We start from the raw sequence: 18,498 nt of genomic DNA on the forward strand, positions 1-18,498 counted from the left end.
GGCTTTTCTGTATATGGAGTTATTCTGGAATAACTTCATGAGTAAACATTGCCTTTCTGGAATAAGGGTACCTTTTCCAAGTTAGTTTAATCCACTTTGGATTTCTAATTGTAGACAAGATGTAAGACATAAGATACATAGTGTGGCTATGTGCCTGTTAGGAGAGGTTTTTGATGGGTTTCATCTGTACATTATAGATTTGGAGTGCTGAACGTTTTTGGTCGTAACATTCGTAGTCAAAACTCCATAACGTATTGTGTGACTAGATTTAAAACAACACTTCTCTAGTGCTACTAAATTCTAGATACTTGCACTTCTCAGGGATTTGGAGCCACAAGTAGACTGGAGGAATTGTATTTTATGCTATGCAGATCAGGATGGGGGCCATGTTTTGATTTTGTACCTTTTCACAGATGTTGTATACTTGTCACAGATTAAATTAGTACCCAAAACAGGAGCTCTTCACCAAGCTACAGTGTAGCAGAAAGTGGGATTTGAAAACTCCACGTTCTATAAGAAGTTTTCTGGTGATCCATCTCCTTTGGCATTTTGCTATCCGTCTGTTCCCTTCCCCACTTGTGCATGCGGAGGAGGTGGAGCTGTTCACTCCCACCATGTGGAGGAGGTCCGGACTACAGCTCTGGATCTATATGTAAACTAAGCTCCTGGAACTGATTCAGAAACAAAAACTGCATTTATCCATAGGCTTCAGAAATGGTTTTGCTGCAGAAGAATTTTCATGAGAAAACTGCAGAGATTAGTCATACCGCCTTAGGTAGTTAAGTGTGTTTTCATTTTAATATAGTCTCACTGAAAAGTAAAACTGTTCTCGGAGATGCTGCTCACTGTTTTCAGTGAAGAATGTGAAACAGTGTTCTCTTAGTGCAGGTGGTCACCTTAGTGATGCAGCATTGTATTTCCTTCATGAGGCATAATGCTGAGAAAATTTGAGGTTCCATTAGATACTGTAGAGATTACCTTAAAAGGCAATGAAACTATCTTGATTTTGAGGGTTTTGTTTTAAAGATAAATTCTATAATTGTTGAAGGGACCTCATTTTTTTCAGTCCTGTTCTGCCTCACTTTTTTTAGTTATTACTTTTAGCACTTGTCAGACTCTTCAACTTTTTAAACAACTTACTCTCTATATAACTGCCCGCGGCAGTCAAGAAAATATGCAGCATAATTTTTCTGTAATCCCGTGTGAGATGTCAGTGAGGGAAATTTAGAAATTAGGGGTTGCAGTTAGTTTGGCATTTAATTAAACTATCATTTAAAAAAAAATTCCAAACATTTCAAAGCTTTTCCTTGCACAGTGATGAGGTTTTTCTGAAGGTTCACTGGGCTGTGATAAGAAAGGATATGCTGGGAAAGATGGAAATGCTTGTGAGTTTTTTGCAGGGCTGCTGCTTGGATTTTAGGGAATGCAATTTACAGTCATGGGGTTTCAAAATCTATTATTTAATCCTATAATTCTGAAATCTTTGTAGTCATAAAATGAGAGATGGAAAGGCCTGTTAAATAATCTGGTACTTCCCCTGGTTAATGCAGGATTATTGCCTTGAAAATGCTTAACTTGTACTGTAACCAGTCTTTGTTCTACATGCCCCAGGCAATGGGACTGAGACTGTTTCATAGCTAGATAAACTTTTTTTGACAATGAAATTGGCTGAGTTTTCAACAGTAAATCTCCTTAATTTCATAGGCTCATAGACTCATAGAAAAGTAGGGCTGGAGACTAGAGGTCATCTAGTGCAACCCCCTGCAGTGAAGCAGGTTCAAGGAAACCTATACTATCCCTGTTCTTAAAAATCTGCAGTGATTGGATTCCACAGCCTCCCTTGGAAACCTATTCCAGTGCATAACTATCTGAATAGTTAGAAAGTTGTGGCACCCAGAACTGGACACAGTGCTCCAGCTGAGGCCTCAGCAGTGCTGAGTAGAAGTGGGACAGTTACCTCTTGTGTCTTACATATGATGCTCCTGTTAACGAAACCCATAATATTAGCTTTTTTAAAGATGCATCACATTATTGACTTATATTCACTTTGTGATCCACTATAACCTCCAGATCCTTTTCTGCAGTACTGCTGCTTAGCTAGTTATTCCACATTTTGTATTTGTACATTTGATTTTTTTCCTTACCAGGTGATTGTCTTTTTTGAATTTCATCTTGTTGATTTCAGACCAATTCTACAATTTATTAAGGTCATTTTGAACTTTAATCCTGTTCTTCAAACCCCTGCCACCTTGGGGTCATCCTTAATTTTATAGGCATACTCTTTACTCCATAATCCTAAGTCATTAGTGAAATGTTGAATGGTACTGGACCCATCACAGAACTTTACAGCACCCCTCCAGATACTTCCTCCCAGTTTGACAGCAAATATTGATAACTTCGTTGATTACAGTCTTCCAGCCAATTGTGGTTCATCCCATAACATCTAGTTTTACACTTCCCCTGCATCTTTGGTTGTTAACTCCATAAATATTTGATTACTGTAATCATAAGAGGCTCTTAATTATTTTTTTCTGGACTCCCTGCAAGCTTGATAAGGTGGTGTCCAGGACAGGACACAGTATTCCTGATGCGTTTCACCAGATTTGTAGATGAAGGTGGACTCTTGCCTTCCGCTTTGATGGGACCAAAATTGCTTTGACTTGTTTGTCCTGTAATGCAAACTCATATTTGATTTAATCTCCACTGTCACCTCTTTGAGCATTAGTTTTCCAGTTTTCTCTCTCCCATTGAACGTTTCAGAGTTTTTACCCAGATATATTAATGTTTTCCCCAAGCTGAAGGTCACTTCTTCTTCCCATATTTCTCACTTCTCTAGGGCTATTTGTATTTTTCTTCCGATGTTCCTGCTTCAACTCTAGAGTTTTCTGCTGGTTGCATTACTGTGTAGCTTACTCCTTCTTAAATGCTTACACGGAATGAAACTCAGTTTTAAGACTAATATTTGAGCTCTTGATCCCCTCTTTTTTCCCCAGCCACTGTGGGCAACACAGTTCTTTGTCACTCAGCACTATAATCTGTGTCCTCTTCAATTCTGTCCTTTCTAGACTCACACAACCAACCCATATCTAAATCTTGCCACTAATTCCTGCATAACGTCTCTCTAAAATCTGGTCTTTCCTGTGTCCAAGCTGCTAACACTCAGTATATCATGTCTCCCCTTTCTCCTCTTTGGTCTTAATAAATGCCATCCTGCCACCTTAAAATCTGTTAAAAAAGCTATTGTAAATATCATCTGAAATTATTTCTTAGACCATGTCACCCCCTCCTGTTTACATCCTCCTGCCAGTGTTCCCCCTTTTTCACCGCCGCAAGCACAAACCTATTTTTTCTTCATTTCTAAATTCCTTCATGGCTTCTCTGTGCAGTACCTTTTATCCATTCTCTCATATAGAACTGTGCACCTCTGCTCTGCCAAAGATGCCAGCTTTTGTTGTTCACTAGTTGTATTTTCCCACAAGCATCTCCTTGCATAAAGGATGGCATGGGATTTACTCCCTGTTAAAAATCTGCAGTCACTACATTATTCTCTGAATAGCTCCTTAAAATTCACTTATGCCGTGATTCTAATAAAATGCTTGATATTAGCCAGGCAGCTGGTGTTTTTGTGACCCCTGCTTATTGCACTGATCATAATTGTCTCATAGTTACCTTGCGCTCCCCACATCTTTGTATCCATTAATTGTTTCTCATCCTCTTTTTAAACTGTAAGCATTTTGGGGCTGGGACCATGGATTTTTGTTTGTGTATATAGAGCCTAGTAGACCGAAGCCCTTAGCTGCTACTGCACAAACTACTAGTGTCTAAGTAGGTAGATAGTAGCTGATTCTCTGTCACCTGTTGCATGTTGGTTTCTTCACACATTATGTGGAGTCATGAATATACTGTTCATGAATGCCTAATGAGCCCCAATTAAAAGCGTGAACAAAACAGTCCACTAATTTGTCATTTAATCTGGAGTCTAACTTTGTACAGAAGGTGTTAACTGCAAATAGAAGTCCTTGGTTCCTCACCAATAGGTGTAATGGCCCTAATTTAGCCACCGAATGTTTTTCAAAATCCTGGGCCTCATGACAAGAAAATCATGGCATTTTCAATTTAAAATTTGCCTTAGGAGCCTATTCTCTAATGAATTTCTCTCTGTCCATAGACAGATGCCAAATTTGACAGTCCTTGCCAGGGACACATCCTGATCTGAAATTCTTCCAGAAGTGTGAAGAGTACATGTACATATGCCTATAAACCCCTTGTTCCTAGACCTCAAAAGCAGGGACCTCCATGGTATATCATTCTGTTGACAGTGGAGTTCACACCTGGGGACTAATCTGTGGGGAAAGTTGGGAAATCACTCATTCTTCCACTGCACTCAACCAGTGTATATGGAACACATTGATCTCTCTAGAGCTGCTGCCATCTCATTACTTAAATAGATACGTTAATTGCACAATACACTGGCACTATCAATTTCTGTGGCAGAGTAGTTCTGAGCAGGTTCTAGAAGCAGTGGGCTTTTGAGGATTCTGTTAGGATCTGCTCCGAAGTAGATAAATTCCAGCTTTAACAGCCTGTGTGTGTTTTTCTCGCTATGTGACTTCAGGATAATGCCAGTGTGAAATCTTCAAGCAGCCTGGAACCCAACCTGTTCTGTGATGAGGAGATCCCCATCAAATCAGAGGAAGTGGTAACACACATGTGGACAGCTCCCTCATTCTGTGCTGAACATGCATATTCATCTGCTTCCAAAAGCTGTCCTCAAGGTATTGCCTTTTCTATGCATTAGCCATTGAGAGGGGTCTGAGCAGGTGATCTGAAACCCGAGCCAGTGAATGATAATGCTAATCACATCAGGTAAGCTCAGAGGCCATTGAGTTTATATGTGGGAAAGGCAACTAGTGGTCAGCATGTCAGGGAATATACAGTAGAAATATACCAAAATCCTTATTTGCTCATGCTCAGTGGTTGTGCCAATGCCCAAAGTTTCTGTTTGAGCCTTCTACACCCTCGGACTGTTACTGAAAAATAATACGCTATTGTCTTGCTTCCGACCACCTTCCTGTCTGACCTATGTGATTTGCCTTCTGTTTGAAAGGTCCTAGCACCCCAAGGAAGCAGCCCCGGAAAAGCCCCTTGGTGCCTCGCAGTTTGGAACCTCCGGTGCTAGAGCTGTCACCTGGTGCCAAATCTCAGCTAGAAGATCTAATGATGATAGGAGATCTACTGGAGGTATCTTTGGATGAGACCCAACATATTTGGCGGATTTTACAGGCCACGCATCCACCCTGTGAAGACCGATTCCTTCACATCTTGGAGGTATAGATGTGAAGAAAAAGTGTAGCATAGAATGAAATTGGGTCAATGTTGTTGTAGTTCGTTTTTGTTTTTTTTAAATGGAATTTCAGGTGATTTTTCAGTGGATTTTCCCTTGGCATCTTGCATCTTTTTGCAAAGAAATAGCCTCTGATCCAAAAAACCTCAGACCTCACTCATCACTATGTTTAACTTGGTCTAAATAATTAATTAGCTCTTGTAAGTTGTTCCATCATTCTTTTCAGCTCAGCATTCCTTTGAGGTGGACATCTGAGAGCAGGTCTTTTCAGGGACTCAGTGTCATCTTCCATAAGCTATAGCAAGAACTCCTGCCTCATTGATTGTGCTTACTGTACAGTAAAAAACATTCCACTGCTGTCCAGAAGTTAGCGGAATTGCTTTTATTAAAAAACCTGCCCAAAAAACTAGGAAATTCCATACACCAAACCATAAAGTTAAAATTGTAGAGCAAAGCATTCAGAAGTAATGAATGAAGGGTTCAGAATCTGAACCAGTTGGAAAGGAGAGTGGGAAGACAATTATTGCAAAATAAGTAACACTTACCCCTACCGTCTAGCTTTGTATCCAGTTATTACAGGTGTGCAATATTTCACTGGTCAGAAAGGAAATTGTGTATATTCACGTGCTTGTCCATATTTTAATAATTTTTTTTGGAGGGGGGAGGAGGAATGAGGGAAAAAACCCAGTGCAACTTAAACTCCTGCCCTCATTTGCATATGTATTGCAGAACCAGTTGTTACTTAAGGTGGGAAATACAAAACGGCAAGTGGTGAACTCTAAAAACAGGTCCCTTTCAAGAAGATGCTTTGGTACTCAAAGCGAGGGGGGAGAGAATACAGGATGCAGATCTAGAACTGATTCTAAATTGAAATACGTTATAAGTGCCACAGGTGGCAGCAGTGTCTCTTTAGAACATTGTAAAGGTCTGATTCAGATCAGAGGTAAGGGTTGGTATGGAAAAAAACCCGGCAACCATTGCCATTACAGTTAACATCCTTAGACCCAAGCCCTATATTTACATCCAAAGCATTCAGAAAATAAACCACCTCCTTTGCACGAGTACAGGAGCCTTGCATCTGCAGTCAAACCATGTGCTAAAACCCTCGTTACATTGACAGAGACTAACTGCATGCCTCAAATCATTTGTAAAGCAAGATTCTCTTTATTTATTATCAAACTTCCAATTCAGTTATTCAGCCTAAAACAAATTTACTACAAATTTCCATTTAAACCCCCACCCCGCAAACTAGAACTTATGCAAACTAAATGAGCATTTTAAGATTTTCCATTTAAAATCAGTCGTTTTGGCCAAAACAAGCTTTCCCAAAGGTTAACCTAAAACTCATCTGCTTTGTAGACAGCTGTAGTCTGCGTCTATCAAACAAATTATTTTGCTTGGAGGTGCAATGACAGCCATTTGCTGGCACTCAGGCCACTTTTTCAAAATCATTCCACTTTAAAGGAATATTAAGGTTACAGAGCAGAGCACTCAAGTCAGAACATGATTAAGGAAGCTCTTGGGGGGCACGGACTGTCTTTTTCTGTGTTTGTACAGCAGCTAGCTCAATGGGAACTTCATCCATTACAGATTCCGGGATGCTATGACAATACAAACAGTAATAAATTTGTGGCTGCGCGCAGAACCTTAACTCTGCTCTTTTGTGTGCAGGCATTACACTACAGTCTTATTAGATGACATACTATGTCTTCCTGCAAGAACCATACCTTATTCAGCGTACAAGATAGACGTGCTCAGGGAATGAGGCAGCTCTTCAATATTTCTTTCTATCCTCATTGTTCAGTGTGTAACCCCATTCCTCATTTATTGCATACCATTGAAAACTTGAAGTGAATAAGGAATTCTGTATTTTATAAACTTGTCTGTGGAGCTCATCAATGTGCCTTAAATAATTTTATCCTTCATGTTTACATGAAGTCAAAAATCATCATTATGCCCATTTTACAGATGCATAAAAGAGGCGGAAAGATTAAGTGACCTGCCTGAGGTCCCTTAGAAAGCCTATAGGTATCCTGAGTTCCAATTCAGTTTAAACACAAGTGCTTGCTTCCTCTCCTAGAAGATGCATAATTTATTCATGCACACTGTGCAACTTCTGGAGTGGACCTCAGACCAATTCACACAACCCTGATTCATTCTCTGTCCAACATCTGAAATGACTGAGGCTGGCGTTGTGAGGAAAAAAACCAGTATGTGATTGTGTAATAAGAGTTTTGGTGAAAATAATTACCACAAGCAAGATCGACCTAGGATCGGGAATAAGCAAGAACAGACCAACACTTAAGGCACAAATGATTTGTCTTGCTACAAATGTCTTTTACAAAAGTCAACGAAGTAGTATAGCAAATGATGGAGAATCCTTTCTCTTAGATGGTTTCACTTTTCCATAGGCCATCATTGATTCTTAACCATTTCTCTTCTTACATAGTTGAATCTGATTTCATTCATCACTTTACTCTGGCAAGCTGAAAGCTAGGAAGGAGTCCCCTTTGTTCACACTCTGCCATCCTGCCTGGTGGTCAGGCAGTCCTTTCTGCACCCAAAACCTGGGAAATGGGAGGTAAAGGTGGGAGGATGTTTCCAGCAGACCATGGGAATGTAGCATGTGGATTTCTCTTGGTGTTTTTTTTTTTTTAATCTCTCCTCCTTTTTATGAAGGATGACAGCCTGGATGAGAAACCATTGAAAATGAGAGCGAGAGATTCTTCTGAGCGGAAACGGAAGCGGAAACTGGAGAGGGTAGAGCAGTTCTTTGGAGAAGTGAAGCAGAAGTCTAAAGAGCTGAAGAAACTAGAGAAACCCAAAAAGAAGAAGCTGAAACTAACCTTGGACAAGACAAAGGAGTTGAATAAACTGGCCAAGAAGCTGGCCAAAGAAGAGGAGCGGAAGAAAAAGCGAGAGAAGGCAGCTGCAGCAAAAGTGGAGCTGGCAAAGGAGAGCACAGAGAAAAAGAGAGAGAAAAAGGTGCTGGATATCCCATCTAAATATGATTGGTCAGGAGCTGAGGAGTCTGATGATGAGAATGCTGTGTGTGCCGCACAGAACTGCCAAAGGCCCTGCAAGGATAAGGTGAGTCCTAGCTTAGTTTTGCCTTAAACAACTGGGGGAGGGTAATGAAAAACCCCTTTAAGAGTTATTTAAGGTTAACAAACTTTGAGCAGCAGTGAGGGATGTAGTTAATATGCTACACGTATGAAGGCTGGTAGGTGGGTGTGACTTTAGAATACTGAGCAGTCAGGCCAAAGAAGCTCATAGAATATGGCCCAGCCATCTGTTCCAAGCCCGAGCAATTGAATTCTGAGCATCAGCATGCTGCATAGCGACTATGAACTAAACCCAACAGTCTCTATATTGTCTCAAGCTGTTGGAGAGGTAGAATCTGGGAGTAATTCTTCCATCTGAATGGAAAAGTAATGCCACCCACAAGCCTCCTTCTATATCAGTGGTGGGCAGCCCGCGGGATGCACATGGCCCATCAGGGTAATCTGCTGGTGGGTCGCGAGACAGTTTGTTTACATTGGCTGTCCACAGGCATGGCCGCCCGCAGCTCCCAGTGGCCGTGGTTTGCTGTTCCCAGCCCATGGGAGCTGCGGGAAGCGGTGTGGGCCGCAGGGAGGTGCTGGCTGCCACTTCCCGCAGCTCCCAAAGTTCTATGTTCTTTGTTGCTAATACTATGGAAGACATGCTGACTTGACCCCCAGGGGTTAATTCTGTGTTTTAGCTAGAACTGTTTCTTGCCCCGGTCTGTTTTCTGAACAAACGTCTAAAATGGACATGCAGTCCTCATAAACGAAAATTAATTTTCCAGAGCTCTTAAATAAAGCCTGTGAGCCATGAGGCTGCGAGTTGAATGAAACCACAGGCTGTACTGCCCCACTTTTCTTGTCTGAGGTGAATCTGCAGCGGTTTGGGAATTGATCAGATTATAGCAAAAGTAACCGATGGAGGTGATCAAACTTATTTTTTTTAGATAAAATGAATTTTTCACGGGAAAACCCTAATAGAAACTGTCAACTTATAGTGTAATTCAGTGAGGGGTACAGGACTGCATGAATATCAGGAAGATTTTCCTGGTTTTGAGACAGTGTGTTGTGGAGTTAGCCTTTACCACTTCAATCAGGACACTAACTACTTGGAACTCTTAAACTAAACTGAGCAAAACACTAGAAAATATACTGTAGCGAACAGTCCTCTGCTGCTGGGATCTAGTTGTTCTTTCCCATCTATCTTATAAATGATATTGCAGAATATAGTACATTTTGACTGGAATGAGGTTCCTAGTAGAGGAGTAGTGTGTCTGAATTTACATTCTGATAAAGTACATATTTATTTAAATAGATCAACTTGATATACGCTATGCTAACGAGCAAATTCTTAGCGTTGTGTAGCATTCTAAAACTAGTCAGAACATTCCTTAGAATTATTTTCTGTGGGATAGACAGGCATGTTTTTGTATATGTATGTATACAAAATAAAACTTAAATGCTCTAGCCCTATGAATAGAAGGTGACCAACACTGGAATATAATTGCTTACTCCTGGGGGAGTTCTGCGTTACTGCACTTGTGCAGAATTCATGTCTCCCCGCAGATTTCTTTGCTTTCCTGCAGAAAAATGACCTCTGACGGGGGAGCAAAGGGAAGTCACAAAAGCAGTCATGCGCTCCCTGGCAGCACAGACAGGTCGGTTCAGGTGCCCAGAGCAGCCAGTAGATACGTAAATCATCACCGGGGTGTGTGAGGGGGTGGGCAGTTGTGTGTGTGTGTGAGAGAAACATTCTGTCCCTCTCACTCACTATTGCAGCATGGCTCGCATGGAGGGGCAGGGCTTCAGGGTATGTCTGAAGAGGTAGGCATGGCACAGGCTGTCTTCTCAGGCAGAGCAGAATGTAGCTTAGTGAATTGTTTCCATTGTCTTTGTGAATTCCCCTGGGAGTATAAAACATTTTGTAAAAGTTTTAAGGCTCCTTTACATTGCCAGAGTGGTGTAAAGGACAGTACGGCCTTATAAATGCTTATGGTGCTTTAGTGATTAGAACTGGTCTATATTTTTGGACTGAAAAAATTTCTTATCAAAATGTGCTACTTACTTTTCTGGAGATGGTCATTAGCCAATATAAATTGTGAGTTTGATTCCCCAGCCCTCATTTGCTCTCCAGTTGCCTATGATGTAACACTGAGCATGTGGCTGCACATATTCGTTGACTAATAACTAGAAATAGAGTCAAACCTAGCTACATTACTATTAGGCAAGAGGGTTTGGGGATTTCCTCCAATGCTCCCCACTCCCATTCTCAATCCACTGTATTGTAGTTCAAATACATTACCTAAATTGAAACCAGCGTGATTATATTGCATTATTTTGACAAATAAAATATGCAGAATTTTTAATTTTTTGGCGCACAATTCCCCCAGGAGTAAATTCCTGGAACTGCAAGCATTAATGCCTGCAATCAGTCACTTTTTCAACTGATACAGATATAGTTTGATTATAAATTAAAGTAAAACCTTCAGTTAGTTTTGATCATTAATTGTTGCTTTGCTTCAAAAATGTTAGTTTGTTATTTTCCAGTATAATTTGAGTTCAGTTTCATGTGGTCCTGTAAGCTGATAGCAGAGATCCAACAGCTAATGGCTTTGATAAATGTTCCAGTAAATTGTTTTTTATTAATACGGCAGTTTCTTAATCATCTGATTCCAGTTTCTTCTTATCACATTCAAACTAAAATATGCTTTTACTCAGAAAATGGTTGACCTGCTGGTGCCTTTGGGTTTTTAGGAGTTTTAATTTACTTTTGTTTCTCTTGAACAGCTTTTGTTTTGTTCTACAGCAAATTCATCTAAAAGTTGAGGGTATTTTTCCCTTAAATGTTGGGCAACATCAGAGTTGTAAGTAATTCAGCTAACTTTGTCAGCCACTTGCTACCAGCTCAGTAGTTTTGGACTCTTACATGGCCTAAGATTACTGGAGACAGTAGTGCAACTAAGGTCATATGGCCCTGACTTGGCCAAATGCAAGAATCAGGTTCCTTTGTTTTCTGAGATTCTGCTGCTGCAGAATCCACACACCGCTTCAGAATTTGGCTGCAGAATCTAAACTTTCATTTAAGAGTTTAGTCTTTATGGTTGCCAAAATCACCTTTCAAATACAACATTGCAGAGATTTACATTATTCCTTTTTGTATTTAATTGAATAAAAATGTCTATTTTGGCATTTACATGAAGATGCTGCAAAAAATTCAGTGTGCTGCAGAAATTGAGGGCTTTGCGGTAGAATTTAGGGTCAGTGTGCTGAAAGACCTCATGAGGCCGTGAAAGTATATATCCACTTCTAACAGACTCCTTCATGTGCTATTGCAGCTTTCTACATGCATTAGGTGTTGGAGGAGGAAGAATATAAGTTTAAAGAATAAAGGAAGGATTTAAGGCAAAATTAAAGAAGTGATTTGGTAGCTGAGGAGAGGCAGGGAAGAATTTCAGCTAAATAGGATAGCACCAGTGAATGAGTTCCCTAATTGTGGAGTGTAATTGAGGAAGGTCAGAAAGTCCAGAGTGAGAAAGTAGGCAGATAAATAGATCTGAACTCAGTTAGGGTAGACTAACTCCAGGAAGTGTTTGGAATACCTAATAGCAGTTGGAAATGGATCCTGATATGCAGTTGGTGGAACCAGGAAGATGGGAGTAATGTTGTTCTGTTTCCTGGAGCGAGACAAGATTAGCCTAGCAGCCATATTCTAGGTCTCTTCTCCACCCCCCTCCCCCCGGCTTTAAGAATAAAAAATTATGAAAACCGTAGGAGAAGATTGCAATTGGCAGTGAGTAAGGATTTTATCTGAGACAGGGTCAAAGGAATGGGGGATGAATTCTGGCAGGGTTCCTCAGATTGCAAGGCTGCCTATTACACCTGTGTGATGTGAGAACAAAAGAAAACTTTGGTCAAGTCAAGGATGATTGGTTGTCCAACTTAGGCCTGGAAGTGAAGGTTGGGCTATGTTAGGGGGAATGATAGAAGAGAGTCTTGGGACAAAGGTTTTTTCCCCTTGAAAAGGGCTTCATTATGTGGCGTTAAGCTTTATTGTCAAACTTAACAGGGAGGTGGTACATGTGGCTTGATCAGCTGGATCAAAAGATTAATGGTTGAATCCAGCAATGAAAAGTCTAGGAGAGAGAAAAGAAATACTTTGAGATGAGCTCTAGTGAAAGAGTGAGGGAACAGCAAAGCAGTTAGTTTCTTGTACTAAGTGAAGATCGTTGGCTCCTTGCTGAAGGCCCTCAGGGAAGAGTGACTGATGGTTCTGAAATCTTCCATATACGAGGAGACAAATCAAACAGGTTTAGAACCTGGAAAATCAAAAGGAGGATGGTCTAGGTAAAGTGGTAAGTGAAGCCTTTGTATTCCAGAATATTGCTGAGGCTAGGGAGCATGGTCACGAGTGAGGGAGGATCAGGCAAAGGGTTTTCAGTGTGTGCAAGGAGGTGCTTTTGTTCAGAAAAGTTGAGGTAAATAGTGGCTTTGAATGGTGTTTCAGCTGCTGATATACTGAAGAATCAGGAGAGGAGACAGAAGTGGGGCTTAATTGCCATTTTTCAAAATAAAAATCAGAAAACACCTCATGGTGTAAAGTGATTGGGTAGTTAAAGTAGGGAGTCTGGAATGGCACTGTGAGCATCCTGACCTAGGATAGGAGAGGAACTGGGTCTTAGTAGTAGATAGTAAGTTATGATTTATGCATTTCTCAGGAGACACCTTGAGTCCAGTTGGTACCATCCTCTTCGTCTATTTAGGTGAAGGCAACTGGACTGAGATTCATGGAGGTGACCTGGATGGGAGAGAAGGGGGGTGGGATTGAAGAAGAGGCGAGTAGAGAAGTGGGTAAATTAGTTGGGGTTAATTAGTATGTTTTAAATGAGAAACTGTCAGTAATCTGTTTCGGACTGTGCTGGGAGAGGGGATACTTATAGCAAAAAACCGAAAATAAATACAGTATTTTTGTCTGAAAAGTGGTCACCGTATAGTCACTGTAGTTGCTCTTTCCCAAGGGCTGGTCATATGTCCTTGCCCTCTAGTAACATGTACTTTAAGCTTTCTTGGATTTCGAAAGGCTTTTTCACTCTTAACATTTCCATTGTAATTGATCCTTAGGAATCAGGATAGTGCTAATCCGTTCCCTTTGCACGTATTACTAGTGCTCTTTGTTTGCTCTGTGCAACTGACTAAACTTGAGTGTTTCTGCTTCCTTGGGTACTTAAGGAGATAATTGACATAAATACAATGGATTATCTTGGAAGAACATCCCTGAATGTTTAGGCTGGGTATCGTGCAGGTAGCTTTGGGGCAAGTCCGATTTACAAAATTCCCCACATCTGACTGAGAAGAGAGTCCTCGCATTATAGGATGTGATCCTTTCTCAGGCTCTATTGATACTACTCAATTGTACTGAAATCTAAACCTAAACTATAGGCCACACTGAAACCAGGCAGCTTCTGCATCTTCAGGACAATACAGGTTGAGTGTGAAGTGATGGAGCTGTAGAAGGCAATGCCAAGGTTGTCTCTCTCTCTCCCTTGGTTTGGTCCTAGCAAAGAACTGTCATGACTTTAGCTGCCATTGACAGTTGACTTGAGCAGAGTCCCGGGCTTATTTTCTGACCCGGGTCTGGAGAGTTGAATTGGACACCTGTTTCCCTCGCAGGGTTCTTCATGAGGTGTTGATCTTGTCTCTTGCAGGTAGACTGGGTGCAGTGTGATGGTGGCTGTGACGAGTGGTTTCATCAAGTTTGTGTTGGCGTCTCTCCAGAAATGGCAGAGAATGAGGATTACATCTGTATGAACTGCGCAAAGAAACCGATGCAGGGCCCAAGTAGCCCAGCTCATGCACCACCTCCCCAGTTCTTACTGAGCTACAAGCTACCAATGGAAGATCTCAAGGAGACAAGTTAGCAACTACTCAATCTCCCTGGGACTTGGGGAAAATGGACCACCGAGACCCTACTGAAAGAGGGTGTTTGAAGCTACTGTAGCCACTCAGCCTCACTACCAAGGATGTACAGCCCTGCAGCAGAGATGGTCCCTTATTGCTGGCTTCCTCTGTACAACGGGGATGTCAGAGGCACAGTGGTTCCAACCCATCAATGCAGACTCCACCTCTGTGGGAGTTCCAGCCAATATTTTAAATGAAAGTGTTTCCAGCTGAGTGTGGGTGCTGCCTTCAGAGACTGAGCAGACATGGGGCTGTTAGATTAGACACTTGGGTGTGTTAGAAGTGCATCTGTGAAACGGGAAGTGGGGTTGGCATGGAATGGGTGGCCATTGGCTGGAGCTCTCAGCCCTACCAGGTTGCCCCATGGAGTCATATTGTCCATGCAGAGATTTGGAAGTTACCTTCAGCCCAGTGGTCTCTCCGTACCAACTGAGCCAATAGGGAAGTGTATGGGAATAATGAACCTGCCTCAATGGCCAGGCAGCTCACACTACATTACAGGGATGGAAGGGGGTGGCTGAATAGCTCTTAGTTTCTATTTTGTAGTTAGAGGGCAAAGGAGCTCAAGGTCTCAGAAATCAGCACTGGTTCTGTTTACCAAAAAGATACCCAGCCCCGCCCCACCATGTATATTTTCCTGACGGGGAAAGTCAATCTCCCCGTCCGTCCTGAGGAGGGCCACAAAGCATCAGTTAAGATGTCAGTCTGTGCCAGAGCTTGGAAAGTAAAGAGCACTTTCCTTCACTATACAGGGGTCATCTCTCCTGTTCTAGGCATTGTTAGTGTTCCGTGCGCCTGTGTATTACAGTTGTCTGACACAGGCTGAAGCTGGTGGAGAGATACAGCAAAGTGATCTGTGCCCAGGGATGGGGAGGAATGAGGACAGCCCACTTACCTCATGGGTTACCCTGACATGTGCTTCTGTGAAAACTTCCATTCACAAGTATTTCCAGTATCACGAGCTACAGGCATGGCCTTGAGCGATACCAGCAAGCAGTCTGCAGATACTGATCACAGCGCAGATCCCCTCCCTGCTGGCTTTGCCTATAATCAGCAGCAGATCCCGTTGGAAGTTGCCCCTGGGTTTGCTGGAGGACAGAGGGCGTGGGGTAATCCTGGGTGACAGTTGTTTTAGTAAATCCATTTTTTAAAAAGGACTTGTTTTTACTTTTTTCTAAATGTCTCAGACTACTGACTTGTTCTATAAATAGATTATTTTTCTTTGATTTTTTTATACTTACCACTGTTACCAGCAGCACAGAGACAGAGGTTCACAAAGCAAAAAACCTGCCCACGGGCTTGGTTTTTTACTCCATTCTTTCCTTGTAGTACAAGGAATTAGCAGTTATCTTCCCCATCCTAGCCTAACCAGCTGCCTGTGTTTAAATAGGTAAATACATTTCACGTGCTACCTTCGTGTTTGGGATTGTTCCTGTTAGCGGGGCACCTGGGCCTTGCTGACTCCAGTCTTTGCTGGCTTTATGTATGTAAGTGTCTGAAGCTGGCCACTGTGCTGTCTTGCCCCCCTTTCCCTGTTGTGTTTCCATTCTTCTACAGTTCTAGGAGTGTTGTACGTAGTGTCCAGTCTTAGTAGAAGCTGGGCTGGGATTTAAAAAAAAAATTGACAAAAACAAGTGTTCTGTCTTGACTGTTCTGTGTCCCTTTTTCTGTACTTCAATTTTTGGAGGGTTTTTTAGCTGGCTGAGATACCAGCCGACATTTTCCAGGCAAAAAAGTAACTAGAAATTCAGCTCAGTCTGCTTCATGTAGATTAACTTCACCTGACTGCTTGTCTGTTCCTGACACCTGGGAAGTGGAGGTGGTGGCAGCGGCTGATTTAAAGGAGAAGGCCTGGGCCTTTGGCAGAAGAAATAATGAGTTTAGACACTGAGGGATAGGGCAGACATTATAGGGCATTGAGTGCCTTGGCATGAGAAGTTGATGTCAATTTCAGCCACTTGCAGACTATATAAGAATCACCATACTGAATCAGATCAAAGGTCCATCTTAGTCCGGTATCCTGTCTTCCGACAGTGGCCAATCCCAGGTGCCCCAGAGGGAATGAACAGAACAGGTAATCATCAAGTGATCCATCCCATTGCCCATTCCAACCTTCTGGCAAACAGAGGCTAGGGACACCATCCCTGCCCATCCTGGCTAATAGCCATTGATGGACCTATCCTCCATGAATTTATCTAGTTCTTTTTTGAATCCTGTTGTAGTCTTGGCCTTCACAACATCCTCTGGCAGAGATCCACAGGTTGACTGTGTGTTGTGTGAAGAAATATTTCCTTTCGTTTGTTTTAAACTTGCTGCCTATTAATTCCATTTGGTGACCCTGAGTTCTTGTGTTATGAGAAGGAGTAAATAACACTTCCTTATTACTTTCTCCACACCAGTCACAATTTTATAGACCTCTATATATTCCCCTCTTTGTCTTTTCTTTTCCAAGCTGAAAAGTCCCAGTCTTATTAATCTCTCCTCATACGGAAATTGTTCCATACCCCTAATAATTTTTGTTGCCTTTTTCTGAACCTTTTCTAATTCCAATATATCTTTTTTGAGATGGGATGACCACATTTGCATGCAGTATTCAAGATATGGGTGTACCATGGATTTATATAGAGGCAATATGATATTTTCTGGCTTATTATCTATCCCTTTCTTAATGATTCCCAGCTTTCTGCTCGCTTTTATGACTGTCGCTGCACATTGAGTGGATGTTTTTTCAAAGAACTACCTACATTGATGCCAGGATCTCTCTCTTGAGTGGTAACAGCTAATTTAGACCCCCATCATTTTATATGGATAGTTGGGAGTATGTTTTCCTATGTGAATTACTTTGCATTTATCAACATTGATTTCATCTGCCATTTTGTTGCCCAGTCACCCAGTTTTGTGAGATCCCTTTGAAGCTTTTCACAGTCTGCTTTGGACTTAACTATCATGAATAGTTTTGTATCATTGCAAATTTTGCCAACTCCCTGTTTACCCCTTTTTCCAGATCATTTATGAATGTTAAATAGTATTGGCCGCAGTATACACCTCTATGGGACACCACTGTTTACCTCTCTCCATTCTGAAAACTGACCATTTATTACTACCCTTTGTTTCCTATCTTTTAACCAGTTACTAGTCCATGAGAGGACCTTTCCTCTCATCCCATGACAGCTTACTTTTCTTAAGAGCCTTTGGTGAGGGACCTTGTCAAGGGCTTGCTGAAAATCTAAGTACGCTGTATACACTGGATCCCCCTTGTTCACATGCTTGTTGACCCCACTCAAAGAATTCTCGTAGATTGGTGAGGCATGATTTCCCTTTACAAAACCATATTGACTCTTCTCCAACAAATTATGTTTATCTATGTATCTGACAATTCTGTTCTTGACTATAGTTTCAACCAGTTTGCCCGGTCAGTCTTACCGGCCTGTAATTGCTGGGATCACCTCTGGAGCCCTTTTTTAAAAATTGGCATCACATTAGCTATCCTTCAGTCATTTGGTACAGAAGCTGATTTAAATGATAGGTTACAAACCACAGTTAGTAGTTCTGCAATTTCACATTTGAATTCCTTCAGAACTCATGGATGAATACTATCTGGTCCTGGTGACTTATTACTGTTTAGTTATCAACTTGTTCCAAAACCACCTCTAATGATACCTCATTCTGGGACAGTAAAAAGAATGGCTAAGGTTCGGGAATCTCCCTCACATCATCAGCTGTGAAGACCGAAGCAAAGAATTAATTTAGTTTCCCCATGATGGCCTTATCGTCCTTGAGTGCTCCTTTAGCATCTCAATAATCCAGTGGCCCCACTGGTTGTTTAGCAGACTTCCTGTGTCAGATGTACTTAAATTTTTTTTGCTATTACTTTGAGTCTTTGGCTAGCTGTTCTTCAAATTCTTTTTTGGGCTTCCTAATTATATTTTTACACTTCACTTGCCAGAGTTTATGCTCCTTTCTCTTTTACTCACTAGGATGCCTTTTTGCCTCTCACTTCTTCTTTTACTTTGTTTAGCCATGGTGGCACTTTTTTGGTCCTCTTATGGTGTTTTTAAATTTGGGGTCAACATTTAAGTTGAACCTCTATTATGGTGTCTTTAAAAAGTTTCCATGCAGCTTGCAGGGATTTCACTTTTGGCGCTGTACCTTTTA

At 41.5% G+C, this 18,498-nt stretch overlaps 1 protein-coding gene across 2 annotated transcripts in view; it reads left to right on the top strand.

Annotated features, from left to right (window-relative positions):
• KDM5A (lysine demethylase 5A) overlaps nt 1–15,974 on the top strand; it is an 83,943-nt gene extending 67,969 nt beyond the window's left edge. For both annotated transcript variants that reach the window (XM_037878110.2, XM_037878118.2), the window contains 4 exons: nt 4,616–4,775; nt 5,108–5,328; nt 8,024–8,434; nt 14,091–15,974. In XM_037878110.2, coding sequence (XP_037734038.1) covers nt 4,616–4,775; nt 5,108–5,328; nt 8,024–8,434; nt 14,091–14,303 — 1,005 coding nt within the window. In that variant the 3' untranslated portion in view covers nt 14,304–15,974. The remainder of the gene's footprint in view (nt 1–4,615; nt 4,776–5,107; nt 5,329–8,023; nt 8,435–14,090) is intronic.
• Nucleotides 15,975–18,498: the final 2,524 nt, after the last annotated feature.

The sequence above is a fragment of the Chelonia mydas genome, chromosome 1 (genome assembly GCF_015237465.2).
Source record: "Chelonia mydas isolate rCheMyd1 chromosome 1, rCheMyd1.pri.v2, whole genome shotgun sequence".
NCBI lineage: Eukaryota > Metazoa > Chordata > Testudines > Cheloniidae > Chelonia > Chelonia mydas.